This window comes from Cucurbita maxima, unplaced genomic scaffold (genome assembly GCF_002738345.1).
Source record: "Cucurbita maxima cultivar Rimu unplaced genomic scaffold, Cmax_1.0 Cma_Scf00049, whole genome shotgun sequence".
Classification (NCBI taxonomy): domain Eukaryota; kingdom Viridiplantae; phylum Streptophyta; class Magnoliopsida; order Cucurbitales; family Cucurbitaceae; genus Cucurbita; species Cucurbita maxima.
The window spans coordinates 238346-266250 of NW_019272065.1; the positions used below are offsets into that span (position 1 = coordinate 238346).

A 27905-nucleotide genomic window follows, 5' to 3' on the forward strand; every position below is an offset into this window, starting at 1 on the left:
TGGAATTCAATAACTAAATGACGTCCCTTCTTCAACCCCCCATCATTTTGACCGTCTCAATCAACTCTCTTCCAAGCGGTAAATTAATTATATAATATATATATATATATATATTAAAATATCTTTAAAATTTAAAAAAATCATCCTCCTTAATGCCTTTTATTTACACCTCATTATCCCTTGTTCGACTGTTTCAACTTATAACTCAATAATTTTCTCCATTTCTTCCACGTCGGAGACTCATTTAATGAGTATTTCTTAAAATACTTAAACGTGCTACTTTTATTTTTCAGGTAAAGATAAAACGTTATAGATGACGGTGAATACTAGACTGACTATAAGAGTTAAGATAGGACGGTAATATGCATTGTTTTCCGTTAATAGTTTCAAACGTGGCTTTTCATTTTGTACTCAAAGATTATGCTAAGGTTTTATTTCGACGATATTATTTTTGTTTCTTGTTTTAAATTAAGCGTATAAGACCATGACTTCATTTGAAACATTTTATTTAGATTTTTGAATATGTTACTAAAACCATGCATGTAGTGACGTCTCTCATCTAAAAAATAGGGGCGTTGTCGGTGATATTAGAGCAATACGTTTTTAGAATTTGTAGATCGGCTACTTCCATGGTCTTTTAGCAAATATACCGTCACCGTTAGGTATGGTTTTTAAAAATAATAACTGCTTTTGTTAAATGCTGCATGTTGTTTATGATAATACAAAGTTTAGCTTGTTATGTTTTGCCGTTGAGTATATAATATTGTTATTATACAAGTTGAGTGTTATGGACTTAGTATGTTATGTGTTTAATACATGTTATGTCATCTAGAGGTCGAGGAAGAGGGCATAAAAGACGACTCCCTACTAGGGGTAGAAGAAGTTCGGTCCACGATAAATTGACCTAATGAAGCGGTGCTACCCCCCACTGTCAGTGGCACCTCAAGCCGCACTAGAACTCACAACTGCTCTAATGTGGGAATCATGACAAGCCCAGTTGCAACTACTCAACAAACTAACACTTCGTCATTAACCAAAAAGACAAGATACCTACGAGACTTCAGTAGATGTGACCCTCGTACCTTTAATGGAATTGCAGAGCATCCAAACGTAGCACATATGTGGTTGACGTCAAAAGAGACCGTGTTTAGGTTGATGAATTGTCCAGATGATCAGAAGATATCATGTGCATCGTTTATGCTACAAGCGATGCAAAGTTATGGTGGGAGTCCACTTGCAAGATTCTTAGTCGTGATGGTAGTGTAATCTCGTGGTTGGAATTTAAGGATGCCTTTTGTGCAGAATATTACCAAAGGGCAACTCGACTTCACAAACAGCAAAAGTTCACACAACTTACTAAAAGAGGACGTTCAATCACAACATATGCAAGGGAATTCATGAGAAGAAACGATTTTCTCCAAAGTTGGTTGACACCGAATTGAAACTAGCGCAGAGGTTCGTCTTAGGTTTGGACAAAAGAATCCACAGTATCATTGAGACAATAGTGCCTACTATTATTACCGCTAAGGCTCCAAAAGGTAATATAAGTGGAAAACCTTGATGACCCCTCCATCGACCATCGTTGTGGAACAAAAGCGACGATATGACTAGATTGATCTTCACTATCAACCTCCTACGCGGTCACAGCAGCAACCTTATAAATATTGTAGGGATTCTAGGCGTGGCAACAACCAGGCCGATATGAGACTAAAAAAATGAAAGGACTCAATGCAATGCATATGGTACAAACCATTAACGACGTTACAAGAACTAACAATTTAAGTTTTTTTTCAAACTATAAAAATTAAATTTACAAATTAACTAAAATACTTTTGAGTCGGATAAGCTCTCACTTCTCAAATATAATATTATATCTAAAATGATTAGTCTGAAACCAAATTAAATTAAACAAATGTTAGGAATTATTCATATATTTATTTAATGCATTATATGATTAGACATTAGAACACATATTTAAGGTAGTACACCAAGATCATATTAATTATGCACCCATTAATGATGAAGATTCCATATAACATTCATATAATTATTTATGATAATAAAGTGGTAAAAATAAAGAAAAAGACATTTAATTAATTCGGAAATGATGGGCAAAATCATAACATAAAAACTTCTTCTTTAACTTTTTCAAAATTAAAGATAAAACCTAAAGAAATAAATGAGGGGATATAAAGTTAAAGGTAGCTCTATTAATTATTTAATTCATCATTTTGGAATCATATTAAATTATATAATGTTAGTACTCCAACTCAAACCCATCATCTTCCCAACCACTCTTACCTACCACAAATGTGTTGCCTTTTCATGATGGGTAACCAGCACGGTTTGAGTTCAGTTGAATTTGGTTCGGTTCACGGGTGGTGAATGAACACGATCATTCTTTGCCTCGTACTAATGGAGATAGTATTCTTTGACTATAAACCCATGATCATTCCCTAAATTCAACACTAAAAGGTTAATTATTTTCATGTTATTGTTAGTAAAGGGAATAATGGGATGAAAATTCAAAAGTTTAAACCAAAAGAGGTAAAAAGTAAAAAGTAAAAAGTAAGAAGATGGGGATGAAATAGAGAGGGTAAAAGTAAAAAGAAGGTGGTTGACTCGGACAAAAACGACACATTAAAAGCAAAAACGCAGTTTTCCATCCTATTTTAAATTCTTTAAACCTTACTTTAAATAGAATTCTACAAAAGTAAACATCCAAACAACCCTCATCATATCGCACATTCCTCGTGCACAAAAAGTTTACAACTTTTATTTTTTCAATCAATAATTAATACTCGAGAGGTTAACCAAATCCCTTAAAGTCGACTCTCGAGTAATGTGATCCACCCCATAAGAATCACCCGGACTAAGATTCGAGTCTGTACCATGATTAATGAAGGGCCTAAACAGGAATGATTTTAATCGAGTAACGGTCTAAGTGGGTACCTCTTTATATTAAAAAAATGATTGACAACCCGACCACAACATTTCAATTTCTTTTATGACTTTTTATAAATTATTTTAAAGAGTCGTCATTCCTAACATGTTGTTTATTTTTAAAGACCACGGTAAAAATGGCTTGGAAAACTTGGAAGTGGTCAAATATCCCACCCGGCTGCCCATTTGTCGGCTTTCTCCAATTTCTCTGTTTCTTCCTTTTGTCGTTTTCCTAATTCTCCTTCTTCTCATGCTCTTTTTTCACGTGTTTATTTAGTTTTTCTTTTTTTAATTTTTAAAATAATTTAATACATAGATTTTTTACTTTTTAACATTTTATTTTGTCTTTATTAAAAATTTGACTAAAAAAATATAACTGTTATTAATATATATATATATATATATATATATATTTATAAAATAAATAATTGAATAAAAATTTATATGTCACGTGTACAGCAGTAAAGAGGAAGTTTCTGTCCTTCAATGTTACCTTACGGTTGCATTAAATTAACATCACACGTGTCAATGCTCGCATTGCTTTTTATTTTATTTTATTTAATTTTTTTGTATTTAAAAAATTAAAACCACACAACCTCAATATTCGAATCCTATTTTGTCTTCTAATGCAAATTTCTAAATTCGCTTACTATTTAATAGTAGAAAAAAATTAATACTAATAATAATTAATTAATTAATTAATTTTTAGTTCATTAACTTAAAAAATATTAAATGAATTATTATTTATTACATAAAAAATTGAAAAATTATAGATTTATTAGATTTTTTTATTTTATTGTTTAATTAGTTGAAATTAGTATTTAAAAGTAAATAAAATATATAATATATTTTTTTCTTCCAAAAAGTGAGACAAAATTTGATGGGATGCTCCTTTTAAGATGCATTGAAATACAAAATACAAAATACAAAATGAAAAATTTATTAAGAAAGGACAAAAACGCCATCATTTTCATTAACTTTCACTAAAACAATTTAATTTTAAATGTCATTAAAAAAAAATGTGGAGACGATAAAGAGATAGCACTAGTAGCAACTCGATAATTCTCCTCGTCACATCCCTAACGTACCCTTAACTTTTTTTGAAAAATTTAGGAAAAAAATTGAAAATATTTGGTAAGTATCTTTTCTATCAATGTTAGATATGCAAACGTACATACTCTAAAAAGTTTGTATATCAAAACGTCAATTGCTCGTGATCTATATTGGAATAGAATCATGTAGCTCGATTTTAACAGTGTGAGATCCCACATCGATTAAAGTTTGGAATAAAACATCCCTTATAAAGATATGAAAATGTCACGAATTTTAAAATTTTAAGGAGTTAATTATGCTCGGAATTAATAATTTTAGAGATAATTATGAAATTGGAGGAAATAAAAACATGGAAACTCCAAAGATTTTTTTGGTGCTTCTCTTGCCTTTTTGTAACTCTCCAAATTACTTTAATCAAAATAATATAATTTATAATTAAAAAAATAAAACATTTTAATAAATTTAATAATATTTTTAAAAATATAATATAATATAATATTCTAATTTTCGACATTTATAAATATATACATTATATGAAACAAAACCATACGAGAATTGGGGCAAAGAGAGGGATGGAGAACCAAGCTCGGAAGAAAACTCTTCCTCTATAAGAACCCAACTCACCGTTAGTAGAAATTGTTTATTTTGATCCGTTACATATGATCGACCAATCTCACAATTTAAGAACGCGTCTACTGTGGAGAGAGTCTAGTCCTACTTCACTAAGTGTTGTGATGAACTCTGATATCATTTATAACAATCCAAGCTCATTGATAGCAGAAATTATCCGTTTTGGCTCGTTACGTACTTCCTCTCCCAGTTTTCATTAGATGGAAAATTTTGATCCCGAACAAGAGAGGTCCCGAGTCTGCATGGTAAATAGACATCTCAAACCTATTTTTTTCAATATTAAAATTTCTTTCTCTCACATAAAAAAAAAAATAAATAAAGATGAGTGAGAAAGAACACCTCCATTTATTATTATTATTATTTTAATTTAGTTAATTGCATGCTGTACCTTGTGGTCTGTGGATAGCAATGCATGGAATCTTTCTTCAACAACTCTCTTCCTAATTTAATTTCCATTAATACATTAAAAAAAACAATTAACACTTTAATCTAATCTTAATTCCTCTGTTTTTCTTATAATCCCACAAATTCGTGACCCTTTTTAAATCCCCCAACTCTCCTCTTCCTCTTCGATCTCTCCAAAACTGCTATCCATTGGCTTCCAATTTCCTCCATTCATGATGCCTCACAAGCCCTTGCACGAGTTACTGCAACAGGATCAAGAGCCCTTCCATTTGAACACATACATCGCCGACAAACGCGTTGATCTCAAAAGGGTTTCGCCTAAAACCGATTTACAACTCAAGAAACGAAAACCCATTTCGTCAAATTCTGTTTTCCGGGGAGATTTCTGCAGAAATGGTTGTTTTAAATCATTCCAGCCCTCGCCGGAGCTCCGGAAATCTCCCCTGTTTGAGTTTCGTTCGCCGGCCAGAAATAGAAATAGCCCTAATGCGATTTTCCTCCATGTTCCTGCTAGAACGGCGGCGTTGCTTCTTGAAGCTGCTTTAAAGATTCATAAACAGAAATCGACAGCGAAATCTAAGAAACCCCAGATTAAGAATCAAGGGCTTGCGCGATTTGGGTCGGTTTTGAAGAGATTAACTCTTCGAAATCGGAACAACACTGACCGTGAAACGGAAGGTTGTGATAATGGCGGCGATTTAGCGTCGTTTGGGCATAGAAAAAGCGCCATTAGAAGGAAAATAACGCAGGGGGAGACGAGTTCTTATAATGGAAGGTCTAGCTATGGATTCTGGTCGGAAACGAACGAAGAAGGAAGATCAATGGATTTGGGGACTTCTTGTAGTAGCCATTCTGTGGATTCAGGGGAAGACTTCTGTGAAAGCCCTTTCCGATTTGTTCTTCAGCGAAGCTCCTCGTACGGTTGTCGGACGCCGGATTTTCTGTCGCCGGCGGCCTCTCCTTGTCGCCGTAACAAAGAGGTTTGAAAATTTACTCTGACATTAAATGCTCTGTGTGTTCTTGATGGTACTCTTAAGCATATCTCTGCAATTTTGATTGTTTTTTTCTTTTTTTACTTTCTTTGTGGAGTTGAGAGTGTGTCGGGTTGAAAAACTATTTGCGTCAAACAGACAAAACCCATTATGTTTTTTGCGGTATAAATTTATGAGCAATTCTTTTGAACTTTTGTTTGATCGCAACTGATTACCCAAAGGCTTATTTGGTTAAACCATTGAAAGTTCATCTACATGGTTGACAAAATGATTAGCTGATTGGGGTTTTTATGCTCTAGTGATCACTCAACTGACTGAATTAGCCTTATTATTTGAAGTTACTCATCTATTGAGTAAGATGGGAGAGAACTGAGTAGAGAATCTGTAACGGGTCATGCACACCACTACCGGATATTGTCCACTTTAGGCTTTTCTCACTGTGTTTCCTTTCAAGTTTTTTGAAGCGCGTCTGCTAGGAAGAAGTTTCCATACCCTAATGTTTCGTTCGGTTTCCACACAGATAAAAGAATGTTTCGTTCTCCTCCCCACCCGATGTAGGATTTCACAATCCACCCCCTTTGGAGCCTATCGTCTTCACTTGCACTCGTTCCCTTCTCTAATCGATGTGGACCCCTAATTCACCCCCTTTGGGCCCAACGTTCTTGCTGGCACACTGCCTCATGTTCTCCCCTTTCAAGGCTCAGCCTTCCTCGTTAGCACATCTCCATGTGTTTGTGCTAGTGAGAGGTTTTCACACCCTTATAAAAAGTGTTTTGTTCTCCTCCCCAACCCAACCCAACCCAACCCAACGTGGGATTTCATAGAATCTGAATTTAAGTTGTGTCTTATCCATCATCCTTAGTTTTTTTGAACTTTGTTTGAATGTTTCTACAGAATGAAACAGTAAACAGTGAAGAAAGCTCGAAGAAATTTCAGGCGGAAGAAGATGAAGAAGATAAGGAGCAATGTAGTCCAGTGTCTGTATTGGATGGTCCCTTCGACGACACATACGATGAACAGCGTGACAACCGGGACGGGGACGGGGACGGGGACGGGGACGTAGATTACAATTTGGAATGCAGCTATGCAACAGTCCAAAGTAAGTAGCTTTAGTATTGAAAAGATTCCAAAGCCATCATTTTCCTTACCATGTTTCTGATTCCCATTTCTACACATATTAGGAACAAAGCAGCAACTATTAAACAAGCTTCGAAGATTCGAGAGACTTGCCGACTTGGACCCATTCGAGCTCGAGAAAATAATTCAAGAGGAAGAGGAAGAAGAAGAAGAAGAGCTAGAAAACTACAAAGAGTCAGTTCAATGGGATAACACATACAACATCGAACATTTCGTGAAAGAGGTTGCAAACAATGCAAGCTCCCAACCTCGAGACATGAGGAAACTCGTCATGGACCTCATTGCCGAAGAAGATGCGAAACGAAGCGGTCTCGACGCGAGAGAGGAGGTTATACAGAGGGTTTGCAGGAGGTTGGAGGAGTGGGAAGTGGTGGAATTGAACACCATTGAGATGATGGTGGAGGAAGATCTAAGGAAGGAGGTCGGGGAGTGGAAGAAGGAGGAGGAGGAGGAGGAGAGGAGAGGAGGGGCCGCCATGGATTTGGAGCTTGCAATTTTCAGTGTGTTGGTGGAGGAATTAGCTGTGGAACTTGCTTGTTGAAAGTATGTATATAGGAGAGGAGAGTGATGGTGGTCTATCAATATTTGCTGTATATTATACCATATCTTTCATATCTTAGCATTTCATTTAATTAATCATATGCGACAATAATCTCTCTTTCAATCAAAAGATTATTATAAACTCATGCTTATTTTGATCCAATGGAATATGAGATACCCCATGCCACAACAGACATTTGTTTGACTAGTCTTCTGGTTTCTCAAACTTGTGGGCCACCACATGATGTTACGTTGACATGTCATTTCAATTATTCTGACGTGGCAACTGAAGATTGGAAGTTTAGGAGACCGTGTTTTAATTGTTGGATGCTGACTCACCATCTTCTAACTTCTTGATTGGGGCCCACAAGCGTAATTTCGCTATCCCAATAAAAATATGTTCCCTTAAATGGTCAAACTTGGTAACTAATGGAGAACACAAACAACTATGTACCTCATCGCAAGTTTCAACAACCCAATTTAATATTCTATTTCTTTAAAACTAATTACCATAAATAAATAAATAAATAAATAAATACTGATTTTTTAAAAAGTACTTCGGCCATATGTTAAAAATACTATTTTTAGAGCATAAATCAAAACCACGCCGACTTTAATTATTTTTTCAATATTTTTTTAATTTTTCTTATAGTACATATCTATTAAAGAGAAGCATACCAATTACATCTTAGAATCTCACAATCTACCTCTATTAGAATCTCACAATCCACTCTCTTAAGACATAACATCATTGTTAGACATACTGTTTGGTGTTGGACTAACACGGGATCTCACAATCTAACCCAACACCAAAATCTCAATTAGAATCTCACAATCCACTCTCTTAAGGCATAACATCATTGTTAGACATACTGTTTAGTGTCGGACTTAACACGGAATCTCACAATCTAACCCAACACCAAACTCACTGCTCAATGTCTAGCTTGATGTCACTGCTATCAAATATTGGTAATGTCCACCCCTAAAACCCTCTTCGTACACGTATGTAAAGGAAAAAAACTGCAAAAAATTTACCCTCGAAAAATTACTACAAAATTCAAATTGCATCAAAATAAAACTCCCACCCACAAATGGTGTTATTAACCAATGAAAAAAAGCAAAATTACAACACAAAACGAAGATATTCTTCGGTTGTTGTTCCAACTGAAATGTGAAAAAAATAGTTTAAAAAAAGACCTAACATGGCAACGCTCCTCATGCTTTATTACCAATGTCTACCCCATTACTTGATATTAGCAATGAATTAGAAGAAATGAGAGCTAGCTACCTCTTCAGAATCAAATCCAAACACAATATACCGCAACCTTTTTTCTTTTTCTCCCCTAACAAAACATCCAGCCAAAACTCATCATCAATACTTGTAGTTATCGATGTGGAGGCTCTCCGAGGCACCCTCGCTGATCTTAGCATCACCCTTGTAAGTTCCAAGAGTTGCTTCAGAGTTGGCCTTGCACCTCACGAGCAGAGCATCCTGAGCCTTGGGGATGTTTTCATCCTTTCCGGCCCATGCCTTGAGGGTACTCTGTTGCAGAGCACGTCCGAAGGAGAAAGAAAGTGACCATGGCTTCTTTCCCTTGAGTTTGTTCATGGCATTGAGATTGACGGTGGCCTCCTCTTCGCTCTGTCCACCAGACAAGAACACCACAGCAGGAACTGCAGGAGGAACTGTACGCTGAAGGGCACGGACGGTGTACTCAGCAATCACTTCTGGTGCAGCCTTTGCAGCTTTAGATCCCGGAGTAACCATGTTGGGCTTCAACAAGGTTCCTTCCAAGAGGACATGGTGGTCATTTAGAGCCTTGTAGCATGCAGCAAGAACACGCTCCGTTACATCAGCGCACTTGTTGATGTCATGAGAACCATCAACCAAGATCTCAGGCTCAACAATGGGCACAAGACCATTCTCCTGGCAAATGATGGCATATCTAGCCAATCCGTTGGCATTTTCATTGATAGCCAACTGTGATGGTTCGTTATCACCGATCTTGAGCACAGCACGCCATTTAGCAAAGCGAGCACCAGCTGCATAGTACTTTTGGCAGCGGCCAGCAAGACCATCAAGACCCTGGGTTGTGGTTTCCCCATTGGTTCCAGCAAGCTCAACAGTGCCTACGTCAACCTTAATGCCGGGAAGTACACCACCTTCCTTCAAAACATCAACGAAAGGCTTGCCTGCACAAAGTAATAGAGGGGAAAAAAAGTGGAGAACCATCAGTCTGTCTATAAGATTAAGAAAGTACAATCCAAACTATTAAAAAAAGACCATGCGAATAGATCAGATACCTGCAGCTGTCTTCTGGTAGAGAGTTTCCTCGAAGAGAATGACTCCACTAAGGTATTGGAGAGCATTAGGAGCAGTGAAAAGAAGCTCACGAAGAGCACGTCTGTTGGTTTCAACATTCTCAACATTGATACTGGCAAAACGCTTTCCAATTGTGCCAGTGGATTCATCAGCAGCTAGAATACCCTTTCCAGGAGTTCCAATGTAGGCAGCATTGGCAATAAGCTCATCTGCATGGAAGAAAATACGGAAATAATGATAAATAACAGAATGAAGAAACGCCACTTCGAGAATTCCTCAACAAAAGCAGCAAAATACTCAAAAGATAAAACATCACGAGGCAGATTCACAAAGTACAATAGAATTTGTCCTTCAGGTTAAAACTAAATCCAATAATGTGGTCCACAAAAAAAGTACAACCTCAACATGAAATAACCATTTTTACTCATAAGATTTAAATCAGAAGGTTAGTCGACTCAGCCACCAAATTAACTCAAAGACAAAGTTTGGTTTCGTTCTACTGGTATATACTAGTTTCGGTGAAGGTAAGAGAAGTTTGTAGTTATCCATGGATTCATTTCGTATTTAACGGAGAGCAAACCTTAAAAATATAGATCTGGACTGCTACCCTGTCGATCTAATCAACAGCTATTCTTTCTGGCAATCGAAATTAAGACAATAACGTAAAGAAAACGTCTAAATCTGGTGCCAAACAGACAATTAACATAGTTTCCCGTCTCATCGAATGATATATTGTGCTAGAAAGCATGAGTTCAATGAATCAAAACACCAAATAAGCGAAAACAATGAATCAAAACACCAAATAAGCAGATCATTCCGGATCCCATTAACAAACAAATAGATCGAGAAAACAAATGCAAGTACATAAAACATGCAACACTAGATCTGGACAGAGAAAGGAAGAAGCAACAGAATTCAGATCGGATATATGAGATGAAATGCAGGAAAGAGATGGTGGAGGAAGAGATCGTGGCAATTACCAGCGTATTTGCCTCTGAAACAAGACATGTTGGATGAGCTTTGAAAGAGAACAAAGATGGAGCTTTCGGAGAAGAGAAAATTGCGAATGGGGTATACGAAAATGAGAAAGGGCTAGGGCTTTTAAGGAGGGCGGAAACAGCGATAAAGGTGCCTCGCCACGCACTTTTCAGCATTTGCACGTGACAATCAACTAACGGATCTTTTGTATTGATTTTACATTTCTGCCCTTCATCGGTTGAGCCGTCCCACCTTTGTCCAGGAGCCCGGTTTTACTTTTCTTCTTTAAAAAATTAAATTAAATTAAATTAAAGAAAACTATTTTTTAAAAATAAAATTAAATAATTGTTTTTATTTTTTTTTAAAAAAAGAAAAACTATAGATGGAATTAAAAATTGGAGACCGTCACCCTCTATATATCATTGTAAACAATTTTTTTTTATTATAATTATTATTATTATTAAAACCCATTTGTTTATTTTTTAAGCTAAATTCAATAAAATATTATTAAATTTTGTACCTGTTTTAATAATATTTTAAAACATTATATATTAAAATAATTTGCTTAAAAAAAGCCTTAAAACTTTTTTAAAAAATATTTAACTTATAAAAATGTTCAAAAAAGGAAGGGAGTATTTTTAATAATTTAATCTTATTTTTATAAGCTTAAAATATTTATTTATTTGGTGATTGGGTGGAAGAGGAGAGGGCAAAAGTGGAAATGGAAAACTTGGTTTAGAGAAAGAAGAAAAAGGAAGGTGGCAGGTGGCGGTGGGATGCTGGTATAGGTGGTTGTAAAGAGGGAAAACAAAGAGCGCCGCCGTGAGCGGCGGACGTGGTTTTGTTTTCAGGCTTTAGGTGGTATTTCGGTTTTATCCGACACGTGTTGGTATTGGACACCGACCACACTTTTCCTTCAAATTCGACCCGACCCGATCCGATGGCCTAAATTTAAAAATAATTATACAAAAATCAACGTAATTTTAAAAGCAATTTAATTTAAACTATTTAATTGAGTTTCTAAAACTCTAAACTAATTATTCATAAATTAAAACTTTAAAGTGATTTCATTTATATAATCCGTTGAAATTTTGTGTCGGAAAAGGGTTGAAATAACAACCAATTACCTAATATTTTTTATTTTTTATTTGTTTATTTGCATAAATTAATATAATTGTCGTCATACATATTTCATAAATTAATATAAATGTGGTTATGCATATTTTAAATTCTGGTAAAGAACATGTTGAGTGAGTTGTCATTATTCGCAATGTCAATACAAACCCTATGTCATTACCTTATATGACAAAAGAGGATTTGTCATTGCCTTATATAATAAAGAGAATTTTTTTAATCACGCCATTTAACTACTATAAATATAAATCATATTAAAAAAAAAAATATTATAAAAAAAGATTTAATTGACGTATAAATTGAATCATTAAAAAATTTTACTTTATTTTATGTCGTGTGTGTAGCTATTTAGGGCATGCTTCAAGTTTCGATGGTCAACTTAAGAGACACATCATGTTTCACGTTCCATGCCTAATATTTTATTAAGTTTCCTTTTATGCCCATGAATTCGAACTCTCCAAATTTGTCACCGACTTTCCTTCCACCGACTAGATCTAAAGAGTGATTCAGTTATTACGGCAGGGTGCTTGAAGTGGAGGACGTGTTGTTCCTCTTGGCTGAACCCTTTCCCGATATCATGGTTGAAAGAGGTCAAGGGGTCGAGCATGAGTAATACTATTGATTACATGGATTCTTGAACAATGGTACAAGCATCATGATATCGACAATTTGAACTTTGCATATCCAATGGTACCAAAAACTTTTCCACAACCAAGGAAAAATAAACAATATGATATCAACAATTTCAAAGCCCGATAAAGAGGTTGACGTAAACAAAGATTCTAATGCATGAGTAATACTATTGATTATATGGATTATTGAGCTATCTCGATTTCCTAAGTTATAGTTGTATTGTCACGACAATATCAAACTTGACAACTAGATGCACTCATAAATTAGAATACTATAAGTGAGACACGAAATGTGTACCAACAACAATGCTAAGACTTCAAGGGGGTAAATTGAGGGGTCCCACATCGAATAGAGAAAGGAACGAATGCCAACAAGAACACTGGACCCCAAAAGGGGATGGATTGTGAGATCCCACGTCGGTTGGGGAAGAGAACGAAGCATTCTTTATAAGAGTGTGGAAACCTCTCTTTAACAGTTGAAGAGAAACCTAAAAAAAACTCAACATAGAGGTTTATAGGAGAGGTTTATAGGAGTTATTTTCTTATTTTCACTTTTTACGTATGAGCATTTGTCTCGTTTCCATTACATTGAAATGATTCTTTTCCTTTTAAACTAAAAAACTCCATTGATATATATTCAATAAAATGTTTTAACTCGAGCAAGCATTTGTGTCATTTGTAGGAGCTCCCGAACCGTCTCGGTTTCTTTTTATGGTTTAGCAGTCTAATAACTCGAGTTTCACATTACTAATACATACACTAAATTAATACAAAATACAACATGATTAGATCTTTCCATTTCACTATTGACTGGCATATGATGAAAGACACTCCTACTTTATGGGTTATTGACACATTTACACCACTTTGTCTGCTTATCATCTGGCTTGCCCGTCTTTACCACCTTTGATTTTAGTCACCTTGCTAGCTGGAAAATGCAATCTAGCTATCAGAGGACGAGGTGCTCGTGTTTTCTGATCGAAACCTCTAACACAAACGTAACCTGCAAATCGTTGTCACCCACTTGTGAGAAACACAGAATGTGATATCCTCTTCTGTATAGCTCGAAAAAGCTCGAAAGAATGTCTTTTGGTTAAGCTAATGAGTTTAGACACACGATGTAGGGATCGAGTTGTGGAAAGTTTCTATAAGGATGCTTCTCATAGTTCTATATTTTGAGCCACAGTTCTTTTAGTGCACATGATTCTGGCTTCCATGAGAATTACAGAACGTGATATCTATCCTCCTCTGTATGCCTAGAAAGAGTCTTGAGAATAGCAGTTCAAATGAGCGCTGGATCCTTTTGTGGTAAGGTTGGTTGTAAAATCCCACATCGGTTGGGGAGGAGATCAAAACACCATTTATAAGAGTGTGGACATCGATTGGAGAAGGGAACGAGTGCCAACAAGGACGCTGGGCCCCGAAGGAGATGGATTGTGAAATCCCACATCAGTTGAGGAGGAGAATGAAACACCCTTTATAAGGGTGTGGAAACTTCTCGCTTAACATATACGTTTTAAAAACCTTGAGTGAAAATCGAAAGGGAAAGCCCAAAAAAGACAATATCTGCTAGTAGTAGGCTTGGACGGTTACATTTGCCAACCTAGTGGAATAAAACAAATATCGAAGGGGTTGTTTAGAGGCTTGGTCCAACGAAGTTTAGAGAGGGATAAACTTTTGGCAGAATTTTTTGGCCTCTTAGGCCATTTCCAAGGGACTTGGTGCTCAAGGTGATTTCAACATAATTTAATGGTCTCATCATAGAGAATTCGACTGAGATGGACGAGCACGAAGATAATTATAACAGCTAATCGACTCATTTAGCCTCATAAATAATTTTAAACAGCCAAAGATTTACCTTTCCAGAAGCAACCTTGAATCTCTTCGGTTGATAAACCTAATATACATGAAAAGTGCATACCCAAGTGTTACTAAAAGAAACACGGTAAAAGAAACCATTACCCTTCACAATACATACCCTTGAATATCGTCGGTATCGAGGTTCCAAAGTACACTGTCCGCCTCGAGAGCTTCCATAACCAATTCCTAGGAACATCTATTGGGTTGAGGCTAGAATCATGATCAGCAAATACCTGCATAAGAATGATTCCACCGTTACTTCAGCTTCACGTTGCAATACTTAAAACTTGGTGTGAAATTATAAGCCATGTTAGAATTCCATAGTACCTCATTCACTTGAAAGTAAGTTCCGTTTAGCGGAAAGCTTCCTCTCATTGCGGTTCGACATGGGATCTGTATCTATAACTGGTTAGCTTAGATATCGTATGGGGATAATTACGTATATTAGCTGCCCCTATCCTCACCAGAAGTGTTCCTCGAACCACTTCCGAATCAGCTTCTCTGACACTATTGCAAGAGAAACACTCTTTTTCTCCACACAGTTCACCGCTTTCTTGAGAACGACATTGTGTATGCGGTCGTTCAACAGAATTTGCTGTTTCACCTGATGAAATAACATCAAATTTATCGCATAGAATCGTTTGGCTAAACATAGAGAACATTAACGAGTTCATAAGTTTGAAGCATGGATCATCTGGTCGACGTTAAAATTTCATCGTTACCCGGTGTCCATATAGCAAGAAGGTAGAAGCACGGATCATCTGGTTGACGTTTCTCCAGCTTTAACTTTCATACGAGACGAATCAAAACAATTGAACAAAATTAAATCAGAGCATGAATGAATAAACAGTTCAGCTTCTAGATGTATAGGAGTAGCTAACCTTTTCGAGAAGAGGATGAGCGTCTGGAAGTTCGTAACTGCATGATGGTAAAATACAATCACAGCCTGATTCTGAAACTGATAGCAATTCTAGTAAATCTAACATTTTCAACACTACTTTGTTTCTCCTTTTACTCCTTTAACTGATAACACTTCCTGGTTAAAGATTTAATCTTTTAGAGCTGGGAACTGCGTACTTACACTTGATGCTCCGTTCTCAGTCGACTAATATTCTTAAGCTTCGGCATGGGAATCAATGCTGCTTCTGGACTTAAGACGACGAGCGCCTTCGACATGCTACCTTCCTGAAGTTCCATATTTTCTTGCATGTAATTCTGTACGTTCTTAGTGAATGCTTCAATATTAAGCTTTATTGTAGGAATCTCATCAGGGTCTTCATATAATGTATCCTCGATGTCGTTTTCAGAAATCTGTGGATATTCTGGCTCCGGTGTAGCTGGTTCTTCGATAATGGGCTCGTTGTTACTTCCAGATTTCACCCTGATTAATTGCTGATTACTTTCAATTGGCTCTAACGCCTGAGTGAGCGTCAACGGTTGTTGATGAACAACTACAGACTGGTTTGTATCAGCCTTTATTTCCGTCGCATTAAGCAAATTCTCTTCTTCGGGCGCTGGCAGTGCTAGCCTCGCGCTGCATTTATGTTCACTCAGTAACTTCAAAAAGTTTATGCATATGAAATGCACTAAACAGTTGAAATATCTCATGAAAGGTTTCGAAAGTGAATACGAATTCGTATGCACTTTAATGAGTATCAAATACAAATTTCAAGATATTAATGTAGATTTTGGATAATTGTTTATGTGCATCACAAAGTTTGAAGCCAACAAAGTTTTTGTTGTAGGAATGTTTAGAATATAGAAACGGGAAAAATACCCTTTTGGTACTTCAGAACCGAATATAGTTTCCATTTAGTCTCTAGATTTCAAAACGTTGCTTTGTTACCTCTAACATTTGAGTTTAGTTTCAATTTGGTCTCAAGGTTTTAAACTGTTACCTTTTTGCCCTCGAGTGTTGAGTTAGAGACCAAATGAAGACTAAACTCCAAATTCAGGGGTAAAAGTGTAACATTTTGAAACCTCGGGATCAAGTCGAGCACACTCGGGAAATGTATGGGAGAAGGGCTCGCTCGTAATAACATATGCAATATGGATGCAGCAGAAGTGAGAAATGCAAACCTAGCAAAAGCACTTGCAAAATGTCTACACTCTCCTCTCATTGGACAAGCATTGCAATTTGGTTTGTTTTTTGTGCAGAAGACCTATACCAGAGTATGCTGCTTAGTTCATCTTCAGTAACACAAACCACATATCAAAAGAACAATTCATTGTAAAATAATTACCTTTCCAAATGTAATCATTTGGTAATGCAGCTCATACCTATGAGACCAGAATATTAAATGTCAGTTGAAAAACCAGTATTGATATAAAAAAGGGAATATCTTACAATGTTCTTTGGTCAAGCTTGCACAGCCGTGGCCAGAGATACTTTTGAATGGACTCAAGAACTGGGTATCTGCAAGGGCACAAAAACATTATTTAATGTTTCAAAGAGCATACTAATCCTAAGAATTTTAAGATACAAGCTCGCATACTGATTACTGACAGCTCCAAAAGATGCAGTTGCAGTGATTCTGGCAATGGCTGAAGGGGTACCCATCCTAATCTTACAGCTATCCGCCCGACATTAGTATCCACCTGTTGGGGGGAAAGTAAAAAATGTGCTGGCTTTTACATCTTTCTGAGAAGTAACGGAAAAGCTACTTGTTTGAACTTACTGGAAAAGCAAGCTGCTGCAGGGTAAGAAGCCGAACACACTCCACGCTTTTCAATCCCAACCCCCTTACGCTGAGTAAATATTCTCTACACGTTTGTAGTATAAGGCCTAAAGATTTTAGTATCTTGCGAACAGTATTTGCAATATGAAAGAAATAATGTTCGTGGGTTCGGTTTCTTTCGATCTTAACTGAAAAAAAGAACAAATGAGCTTACTTTGCTTGATCGGGTGGAACGTCCCTTAACCACTCGAGATCAATGCTTCCGTGATCTTTCACCAGACGGTTAAGAAAATCCTGCTCAAATTCAGAATAACTTAGATGATGATCCAAGGAATTAGAATTTCATTTTCATAGCTGTTAAAGGTGTACCTTAATTCTTTCTGCAAGCCTGTTGTTCATCCCTCGTTCTCTGATGGTGTAAGCGATCTCGTCAATGTCTGCACATCTTACAGCTTCCCAATCCAATGAGTCCATTGTATTTGTAGTTCTCTCTCTCGTTCCACTCGCCTCTGCCAGTTTCCTAAGGTTGTCCCAGTCAACACCAACCCTTTTCTCCCTTTTTACTCGTTCTCTGTTTGGTTTAAGCGTATCAGCTTTTGGATCATCGAAGTTAATACTAAGTGAATGGTCATGCTCATTTTGACCTGGTTCTTCTGTCTTCCCGGTAGCATCTAGAGAGTTATCTACCAAAGAATCTGGCAGAGTTTGATGTATTTCCCGGTTGCCCATTGAATCCTGTGATTCCATATCATGGGGCACTGCAATCAATCTTCCTTCAGACTGGAATATCACACTTTGGTCACTTTGACTGAGATTGCCCAATTCTCCGGGTTGTCCTTTAGCTTGAACGTCGTCGGTGTTGAGAATAGTAGTTTGAGATAAAGAGTCACGTGTCTGTGTACGTTCATTAGTATCATATACATCTTTTCTTTTGTAAACATAGGAAAACGGGGCGACTTCTCCACACATTTCAAAGCATTCAACTTCCGTAACTCCAAAGATCGAAGTTTTCTGCAATAGATTACTTGAATGACTAGGAGATTCTTTTGAGAGACATTTATGACAATCAGCATTATCGTTTTTTTCTCTTTGATCAACGTTCTTCTCTTCTGACGTACAAGTACCCTCTGACTTATCATCGGATGAGTCGGTACCGCTAGCAATTTTGGAGTCTGACTTCAGCTTATTTGTTTCTATGTTCTGTACGACCTCCACAGATGAATCAGGCCCATTGACACTAATATCTCTTGATGACAGATCCTTTCCACAGTTGCTTTTCAAGCAGGGCATTTTATCTTCAGAAACAGTCGACGTTTTAGATAATATAGCAGCATCTGCAGTCTTCTCTTCTCCCAACGTACGTGCTTCTGCTATAGTATTGGTTTCCGTTGTCGTTCTTCTATCTTCCAATTTACCTATATTTTGGCTACCGCAAGACACGGTTGAGCACTGGTATTCATGCATAGAGGAAACCCCAGATGTGTTGCTTCTTGAAGATTCACTGCTGATGAAAAAATCTTCTTCATCTGGGCCAGTTCCACACATGGTCATGCAATTCTGTTTATAAATTGGTTGATCTGAAATCTGTTCAACCCATGTTACACTATCTTCTTCTCTGCACAAATTAGCCTGTGGTTCATTGACTACCAAGCTCGTGCGTTCATCAACACTTGACTCGTCGAGGCTTCTAGATTTTAAGGGATAGCGTGCAGCAAGTGACATAAATGCCGAGCTGAAAGGAAGAGGCAGGCAAACAGTCAGACGATATTTAATTATTCTCTTTTCTTGCGAGTGAAAACTATAGTTCACCTTGAAAGATGATCCGAGACATTCTGGGTGAGAAAAACTCCAATCACCGAGTCTAAAACCGACCCCTTCCATTGAGAAAAGCCTCTGTTTCCTGTAAAATTATTGCGTTAATATTAATGTTTTAATAATTTTAAAAACTAGTTTCCCTGCAAAAATGCAGATGCTTGGAAGCATATAATTGTACCTTGTATTAGATGCATCTTTGCAATAAATGAGTCCGTTCGTCCAGAAAACACTCTTCGTTCTTCCTCCCACCATTTGTCCCTATCTTCATCCGATCCATCAACAAGTTCATTATTGGAATTGTCCATCAATAGCTTCCAGACTCTAATCGTCTCTCCATCAAGATCAACTTTGGCATATCGTCTTCGCTTTTTGACAGGATTCAAAGAACCTTCGAAAGGTACTATAGAGCCATCTCCTCTATACACAACAAGTGCATTATGCCCTTGGTTCTGCATGTTGTAAGTTACCATTTCATTATGTTCCTCATATAATGATATTTTTCCTTCTCTGTTAATGTCTAAAATCTTCATTTCTTCAACCATGGCATTGGCAAAAAGCTCCAACCAAGACGTCACTGCACCACACTAAAATTTATTAGGAACAGTCTTTCCCTTGAACTCTTGCAAACAAAAGTATCAATAATTGACCTTGATGAAGAACTGGAATTAGTTTTGAGGAACGAACCTGGAGGCAATTGGGAAGTATGGCAGTGACAATATGATGAAAGCTTTGCGTGCTGGTCTGCTCCATGCATATGGGAATGTGAAGTAAGAGGGTGCGGCTTTTGTATTTTCCTCGCTGCTGTTGCTTGCATCTTGTCAACTTGGGCACCTGAGGATGGGTGATGCCTGTGAGAATTCTCAATTCTTTGAAGATCAGTAATCACTGATGGTTGTTTGGGTGAATATATCGACCGCATGTTGCTCTGGTCCGACCATGGGATTAAGCAACTGTGAGGCTGAGGTCTAGAAATCCAGTAGCTGGCATTTGATGTGCACGGATTCTGGCCAGAATGTTGCACCTTTTCAATTTTCTCTTTGGAGAAGTACTCTGCATGTGGCATCTGAGACGCATAAATCGAGTTATAAAATTCCTCAATTAAATCAAAACTTCTGACACAATCTTGTTTGATATTGTGACTACATTTTCTCTTCAAACCCCTTGCTTCTTTTCTCTCAGTTGAGACGGTCGTACTACTCCAGAATGAATCTTTTGAACTTGATAACAAATGATTAGTCAAATTGGACTTCCCCGTCCCTCTGTGATTCTTATGGTGATTAACTTTAAGTTTTAACAGCGATGTGCTATATTCAATTGGGACTTCAATGCTCGATACTTGACTTTCAGGAAGGCATTTGCAGTTTTCTGGTTGGTGATTCATTGAAGGATTTGGGTTATATGACATCCCAGCTTGTCTGTGGTCGAACACTGTGTCACTTTCTCTCCTTTGCTTCAGCATGGAATGCGGTTGGTAACTTTCAGTAGTTAAAATATGTGCCAGCAATCCCGAAGTGTTGGACGAATACTCGAACAAAGAGTTTTCATCTTTCTGTTTTCCTTCATTGTCAAATTTTAAACTCCTCCTGCATGTTTTCCTACTACGTTTCCGCTTTTGCACTTCCACATCAGTTGCTCCTGTTTTCACCATAGAAGTTTCTGGTGTGTCGACTACACGCTTTCGAGTGTACATCCTTAGACCTGTTGAGTTTTCTTTAGAACCAGTAACTTCTGGGGTGACCGGACTAAGAGTTCCTAGTTCACGAGGACTTTCCAGGGGTTTGTTAACTGCATTCTTTCGGACGTATTTCCTCTTAGTTTTCAAGTTTTCTTGGGAATTGGCTGCTCTCTTGGTGGTTGATTTAGACGTTCTTGGCTTGCCTTCTGTAATTACCTTGGGCCTGTGCTTTCTTTTATACTGTTTCAACTTCGCTATTTCATTCCCACTGACGGCAACGTCTTTGTCTGAACTGTCATTGTACTTAATCGGTGTTAACAATGGAGCACAAGATGAATCCAAGACTAGCTCACAACCTTCCTGCTCGAGGCCATCCTCATCTGTTCTTATACTGACAGTTTTACAATTTTCTTCCTGGCCCTCCTCTTTTTTTTCTCCTGCTAGCGTGCTTCGAGACTCGACAAACTGTTTGATCTCCACATTAGCCCTCTTATCCGGTGTTGGGGGTACAAAATGAGGCATGCTCTTACTACAAAGTTCACCTGACACAATTTCGTGATCCGAAAGAACATCAAAATCATGAATGAAGATCAAAAACTATGGTTTAACAAAAAAGTACGTTTCTAACGAGACCGTGGCACCGTTTCTAGTTCATTTTTCCCTGAAAACCTCAAACAGTAACACAAATATACTGATAATGCACAGAAACAGATTGATGAAACCATAACTGATGATCCAAAAACAAACATATCCGCCTCGTTATGAACATTTTCGACAAGCTCAACCCATTTCACTCGCACAAATCCTTTCTTATTAGGGCTAAGCTCAATTTCAACGCCATTTTCAGCTATCAAATTCAATGATCATAATGATCGGTAAACTAAAATCTAGAATCGCCCAGCCCTAGACGAAAAATCAATCAAAATCATTTAGCAGGACGACTTACCCTGTGAAACGGACTCCGCTTTATCGGAAGAAGCAGAAATGGAACAAGAACTTGCCTCGTTCCCAATCCATTTCATCTCATTCAAATCCACCACCAAATCAGAAGCATCGGAACATGCAAGGACTTTTCCAGCTTCGATTTCTTCAGTAGATCCATCTGATTTCTGTTGATTTTCTTCCGCATGCAATGGCCTTCGCGAGGGCTTCATCGGAGTCGCAGGAATCCATGGATTTTCCACACTCATAGTTTGAAGCTGCTATCCAAAGCTCTGTTTCCGCATCAAAATCCTACAGAAACGATATAGATTTTAGTACTGTTGCATGCAATCCTCCTCTTCCATGAAGCTTAAATAGTAAACGAACTTTCCGAAATAAAATTCAAAATCCAGAAGAGAAAACAAAAAAACTTAAGCTAATTAGCACATCAAAACATGATTATACAAACAAATTCATAATTCAAGCAAGATTATCCATAAAAGGAATTACACTATTGGGAAGAACAGTTGATGAAACGAGGAGCAGCTTCAAATCCAAAACAGCTGAAATAGAATGAAGAAAAAAAATGCAGAAAGAAAAAACAACAAAAACAGAGCTTTCAGATTCTGATCGTTTTTCATTCACTACTACAACAGTTCTTCTTTTCTACTTTCTAGTCCTTGGAAGTTCTTCTGAGTTTTGACCGACAACTTATTCTTCCGGTGAAATACAATAATATAATATTCGTCCTTTTTATTTATTTTTTATTTATTTTTCGAAATTTGGATAATTGGATAATTGGATTGCACGTTTGTTGTAAAATAATATTTGCATGGGAAAAGGTGTCACCGTTGTACCTTTCCTTCAATTTTAGAATTTTAATCTCATTTTCTTTAAATTTTAAATATTGTTTTACTCACAATTTTATTTCATTCCACTCTAATTTCTTTTTATATATATATATTTTTTTAGAGCGGATCAACAAATAATTAGTAATAAATTTAATATGATCGAGTTTATTTACCAATTTAAATAATAAAAATAAATACGATAATTAAAAATAAAAAATTCGATAAATTAAAAGATCAAAAATTCAAATTTTTTATTGATCCCTTTTAACTCCAATCAGATATTATATCAGGTTGGTAATTGGGGGTGGGAGTTGAGTTTTACAAGAGAACGCTTTTTTGACATCTGGCAGCTCCACATTTGTTGTCATTAATAATGTTTTTTTTTTTTCAGTACATAATTAAATTTAGAGAACAAAGATTCCAATCTCAACTTTAAACATGTTTACTTATTGACTATTTTCTCGAACAAATTGCATACGTAACCATTTGGATTAAATAATAGAAAATTGAAAAAAAAATTTAAAAAGTTAAAAAGATTGTCCCAATTCAACGTGTGTGAAATCTCACATTGATCGAGAGAAGAACGAAACATTCTTTATAAGAGTGTGAAAACATCTCCCTATGAAATCCCACATTGATTGAGAAGAGAATGAAACATCTTCCCAACATATGGGTTTTAAAAACTTTGAAAGGAAGCCCAAAAGAAAAAAATTCAAAAAGAACAATATTTGCTATTTGCTAATGGTTAGCTTAGGTTGTTACCGAGAAAGGTAGGGAAAACCTAGAAAGGAAAATATCGATTAAGAGTGGGTTTGAACTGTTGCAACATATCTACTTAGACTATTACATGTCTACTTGGACTACAACATGTCTATCGCGTATTTTCATCTATCAATTTATCAATGATAAACATGAAAATTGATATATTAGTTAGAAGACGTTTATCATCAATAAATGTAACCATGTTATGATAAAAGAATCCTGATCCAAAATAAAGAACTTATCGATTAACATAATAGTACATTAAACACGAATAAGTGATATATTAGAAAAAGTTCGAAAGGGAAAACCCAAAGAAGACAATATCTACTAACGGTTGGTTTGAACTGTTACAACATATCTACTTAAACTATTACAACATGTCTACTTGGACAGTTACCGTGTATTTTCATCTATCATTTTATCGACCCTAAACATGAATCAATGATATCAATTTATCGATGATAAAACATGAAATAGTGATATATTAGTGAAGACGCTTATCATTAATAAATGTGGTTACATTTATCGATGAAATCTATAATAATCCAGTAATGGCGATCATATGCCATTGGTATCAGTTGTCGCAGTGTATATAGCCACTACAACGGTGGATGATTAAGAATCAGAGATATTCCCAGTCAAAATGAAACATTAGTACTCATCACAATACACAATCAAAAATGACATCTCCATAGAATTATTATTCATTTCTGAAAACGTCAATACAATATCCGAAATACAACAGAATTCAAAGCAAGAAAGCACCACTACACAAAACCTTGAACTTACTTGTTTGTTGATTATGGATTAGTGATCATTTTTCAGCACTACAGAAGATTAAAGAAGAAGCTTCCTTCTTCATGTTTCCAACCAAACATCTCACCGGATCCTGCAAATCCTCCAGAGATAACAGCCAAACCTGTATTATGAATACCATGGTAAGCTGCCTAAGAAGTATTTGGGCAAGCAGGAAATCCTGAACCTGCAAAACTCGCAGCGTATGTAAGAACGATTTTAAAAAATCAATATACAGAACGGGGGTCAATAACATTCAAAGACCGATGACGATCTCTACTTCGGCTTTAAGTATGATGAATATATCTACAAGTTGAAAGTTTATGTAAAATACTAGTTGGGAACAGCACATCACAGGTCAAATTTTGAGGGACAGAATATGTATTAACCATTATTTCATAAGAAAGTGGTAATCATCAGCAAACATGACTGATCCTAAAATTTTGTCCTTCCTCTTTAGTCTTTTCTCAAGACCTATGCAGGCTAAGCACTACAAGCACACATTCTACTTATGATATCAGGTTTTGTTTGATCCCTTGATTCCCATAAACATGAAGGACTTGCGACTAAGGTGTACGTGGGTAGAGTTTATAGCGAAGGAACGACAAAAAGAACGATGGATAGGGGTAGCTGTGATCAATTTAACGATGGTTTGAAATATAGTAGAATTTTCCTCGACATTACTCACTAACAAGTATTTCTATCCTATTTATTCGTTTCTAAGGCGACGGAGACGAGGTTAACAAAACTGGAAAATTCACATTCAATAACACGTGACAGGGAACCTGTCCTCCACCTGCACAGTGGAAATGGGCAGTGAGCTACTTCTTTTAGAAAATGGGCTGTTTGATAAAGGGGAAAGGATTCTACTATGGCCCCTAAATTGAACCAAGAAAAGGAAGGAGCCAAACCAGTAATGTCTCTTTCAGGCAAGCAACAGCATCCATCATGTTCTCTAGTACTGCTTAGAAGGATCGAATTCATCTTCATTTTGTACAAGGTCATTGCTTCCACCATCATCCTGATGACCACTCCCATTGTCTGCCTTTTCCCTGTCCCTGTTCCACTGTTCGATCTTAGCCCTTCTCTCAATGCTACTTTCCCTACCAGGACTTCTATTCCTCCTCCCTCCGGGGCTCCTACTCCGTCCCCCTCTATGCCTAGGGCTACGGCTTCTAGGCCTCCTGCTTCTATCATGGTACCGAGGGTCCTTGTCTCCATCTCTTCTACTAGATCCACGTTCACGACCACCATGTGGACGCTCATCATATCCATGATGTCTATGGGGGCTTTGGCTTTGACTTCGGCTTCTACTATGCCTGCGCCTGTTCCTCCCAAATAAATGCCTTCTCAACTCTCTAAAAGCACATGGAAAATTACAACAAAGAGCATAAGGATCATTAGGTAACCAATTCCTCTTCAGAGAAACAAGGGAATTGTGATGACAATATTACCTGCTAATCTTTTTCAGATGCATAAAGTTACAATAGCCACCACGATTACATACATTTTCCTCATATTGCCTACAAGTAGCTTCTCGGAAATCCGTCACCGGAGAGAAGTCAACAATTATGGGTCGCCCTGTTACAAGTTTCACAAATAAGACCAAGTAACTACAAATCAAGACTTCATGGGCACAAAAGAAAACTAAATAAATAAAAATGAAGAGTGCGTAGCAAGCACTGACAAAGTGGATATCTGCAGTCTAAATTTTAATGACAACGATACAATAACAGAAACCCACGAATATCCCAAACTTCATATTTGGGAAAACTCCATCAAACCTCCAAAGTTGCAAGCCAACTTCAGGACATTATTGACATCCAAAAATGAAAATCATGTAATAGAATCGAGCTCTTAAACACATGACTACATTATCAGCATTGAATCGACCAACCACCGATATATATGGTGTTTTAGAAACTATTATTTTCCTCTAGTAAAAGTTAGACTAGTGATGTGCCAAGAAATATGATAAAAATATATATATAAGAGATAAATCCTTTATTTGAACCAGGAATCCAAACTAAATTTCACTAAATCTACATTAGAATAACTTAAAAAGAACGATTTTGCATTTATCGTACTGAGGAATGTTCATGACACTAAGCTAATACAAGAGTACTCATATAGCATCCACAAGATTGGTTCCTTCATTAAAGAAATTCAGCAGGGAAAAGACATAAAACCTGCATAGAAACGTCCATTAAGATTATGAAGCGCATTAGCAGCTTGTTCTTCTTCTCTAAACTGAACATAAACATTGCCCACCTGTCGACGGAATTCAAATCAAACCAGTCTACTACACAGGACCCAATATAGCTTCAATTTAAAAGATAAATGTAAACACACCATATGGTCAGCCAAATTATCACAAATATTTAAGCTTTCAAGATCTCCGTATTTGCTCAGCTCCTCGAACAGATCTTCGTAAAAGTCCTGCATCCCAGACGCGAAAAAGGAAAGAAAAGGTTTAAAATCCAAGAAATAAATGTAAAATCAAGGAAAGGGCGAGAATGAAGGGGGAGTAGAAACCTCGAAGTGGTCTTGGACCTTGCGAGGATCAAGGGATTGGCCCTGAGGGTCAACGCCGGGGGTGATCATATCAGGTCTCTGATACATGTTAGAGAGAAGAAGTGTAGGGCTGATGCTGGGCTTAGTGTGAAGCCGGGAGCAGCGATCTCCATGTCGGCAGGCTCCAATCTTGAAGTAGAAGGGGCAGTTAACCCTATCCTTCTCCGTTCCGAAAATTGAAGCCAAGTGTTCCGCCATTTTTCTTTTTCTCGAGACCGGCAGAGTTCTGCTTCTTCCTCTTCTCTCTGATGTGGTTTTAATGATTAGGTTTTTTAAAAAAATAATCTATAATTAAATATAAAACACGAATAACAACAATCAATTCGCAGGTTTGCCCGAGTGGTTAAGGGGGAAGACTTAAGATCTTCTGCACATAAGTGCGCGTGGGTTCGAACCCCACAGCCTGCAAATTTTGTTAGTATAGTTTTAAACCAAGACATAGAGAAACCTCTTTTTTTTTTTTTTTTTTAATTTTTACAAAATATTGCATTAGATTTGTTTGATTCTATTGATACTGGATTTACATTATTTAAATATTTTTGTAAAGTTAAATTACATTAGTTTACAATTTTAAAACATATCAATTTTTTATTAGCATCCAAATGACCTCATATGCCCATCAGTCAGCAACAGACTCATGTATGCTTGCCTTGTAAAGGCTGCTTTTTTTAGTCAAACCAATTTTCAGTTTTAAAACTTATTTGGGCTTGCTGCGATCATACTTGTCTCAAAGCATATTGAGTATGTCCTGTCCCAAAGCCTATGATTGCACATCAGACATTTGTATGCCTGTCCCAAAATGATTGCAAGGATTCAGAACGTGTTCAATTATATGCTTATGCTTGTTCAGAATGTGTTCAATTATATGCTTGTTCATAACATATGCTTGTTCAGAACGTATTGTCTATAGTCGCATGTCCCTTCCAAACTCCTTTTATGTGGTTTTCATGTTAGTGTCCAAAAGTGTCCAAAAGTGTGTATTACCATTCACAAAAATCATATCTAAATTATATGCTATCTAATTTGTTATTAGCTAATGAAGTTGAAATTTTAGTTCACAACGTCCTTTTTTTTTTTTTAACTGTTTTCACCCCCAAACATTTCAATCACTCAATTTTCTACAAACACTAATCTCGTTTTGCCTAATTGTTTGCCGAATTGTTTATTAAGATAAGAACAAATGCCACATAAGATTGCACCTAACAAC

At 36.7% G+C, this 27905-nt stretch overlaps 4 protein-coding genes and 1 non-coding gene across 6 annotated transcripts; 2 read left to right on the forward strand and 3 right to left on the reverse strand.

The window, feature by feature from the left end:
* Positions 1 to 5130: 5130 nt before the first annotated feature.
* LOC111471213 lies at positions 5131 to 7795 on the forward strand. Its single transcript, XM_023116920.1, has 3 exons — positions 5131 to 6011; positions 6918 to 7122; positions 7205 to 7795. The coding sequence occupies exons 1-3, from the start codon at positions 5244 to 5246 to the stop codon at positions 7699 to 7701; spliced, it is 1470 nt and encodes a 489-aa protein (XP_022972688.1). The 5' UTR covers positions 5131 to 5243; the 3' UTR covers positions 7702 to 7795.
* A 935-nt stretch (positions 7796 to 8730) lies between these two features.
* On the reverse strand, positions 8731 to 11135 carry LOC111471215 (fructose-bisphosphate aldolase 6, cytosolic-like). The gene is made up of 3 exons (XM_023116922.1): positions 11004 to 11135; positions 10005 to 10232; positions 8731 to 9893 (listed from the first exon to the last, which is right to left on the reverse strand). The coding sequence occupies exons 1-3, from the start codon at positions 11029 to 11031 to the stop codon at positions 9073 to 9075; spliced, it is 1077 nt and encodes a 358-aa protein (XP_022972690.1). The 5' UTR covers positions 11032 to 11135; the 3' UTR covers positions 8731 to 9072.
* A 2315-nt stretch (positions 11136 to 13450) lies between these two features.
* On the reverse strand, positions 13451 to 22368 carry LOC111471211 (transcriptional activator DEMETER-like). Its single transcript, XM_023116917.1, has 20 exons — positions 22227 to 22368; positions 21742 to 22028; positions 19805 to 21337; positions 19299 to 19694; positions 19115 to 19205; positions 17675 to 19037; positions 17520 to 17599; positions 17306 to 17390; positions 17134 to 17225; positions 16975 to 17043; positions 16871 to 16907; positions 16707 to 16789; positions 15709 to 16161; positions 15509 to 15545; positions 15350 to 15413; positions 15092 to 15231; positions 14955 to 15020; positions 14746 to 14860; positions 14626 to 14664; positions 13451 to 13770 (listed from the first exon to the last, which is right to left on the reverse strand). The coding sequence occupies exons 2-20, from the start codon at positions 21983 to 21985 to the stop codon at positions 13646 to 13648; spliced, it is 5112 nt and encodes a 1703-aa protein (XP_022972685.1). The 5' UTR covers positions 21986 to 22028; positions 22227 to 22368; the 3' UTR covers positions 13451 to 13645.
* Positions 22369 to 24003: 1635 nt separating this feature from the next.
* On the reverse strand, positions 24004 to 26936 carry LOC111471220 (splicing factor U2af small subunit B-like). 2 transcript variants are annotated; one of them, XM_023116928.1, is made up of 6 exons: positions 26660 to 26936; positions 26477 to 26563; positions 26314 to 26395; positions 25579 to 25705; positions 25036 to 25482; positions 24004 to 24248 (listed from the first exon to the last, which is right to left on the reverse strand). In XM_023116928.1, the coding sequence occupies exons 1-5, from the start codon at positions 26894 to 26896 to the stop codon at positions 25080 to 25082; spliced, it is 936 nt and encodes a 311-aa protein (XP_022972696.1). In that variant the 5' UTR covers positions 26897 to 26936; the 3' UTR covers positions 24004 to 24248; positions 25036 to 25079. The 2 variants fall into 2 exon arrangements, with proteins under 2 accessions (XP_022972696.1, XP_022972694.1); XM_023116926.1 differs by having other exon boundaries at positions 24004 to 24920; positions 26660 to 26935.
* An 87-nt stretch (positions 26937 to 27023) lies between these two features.
* Positions 27024 to 27106, forward strand: TRNAL-UAA. The gene has a single exon. It is a non-coding gene; the product is annotated as a tRNA-Leu (tRNA).
* Positions 27107 to 27905: the final 799 nt, after the last annotated feature.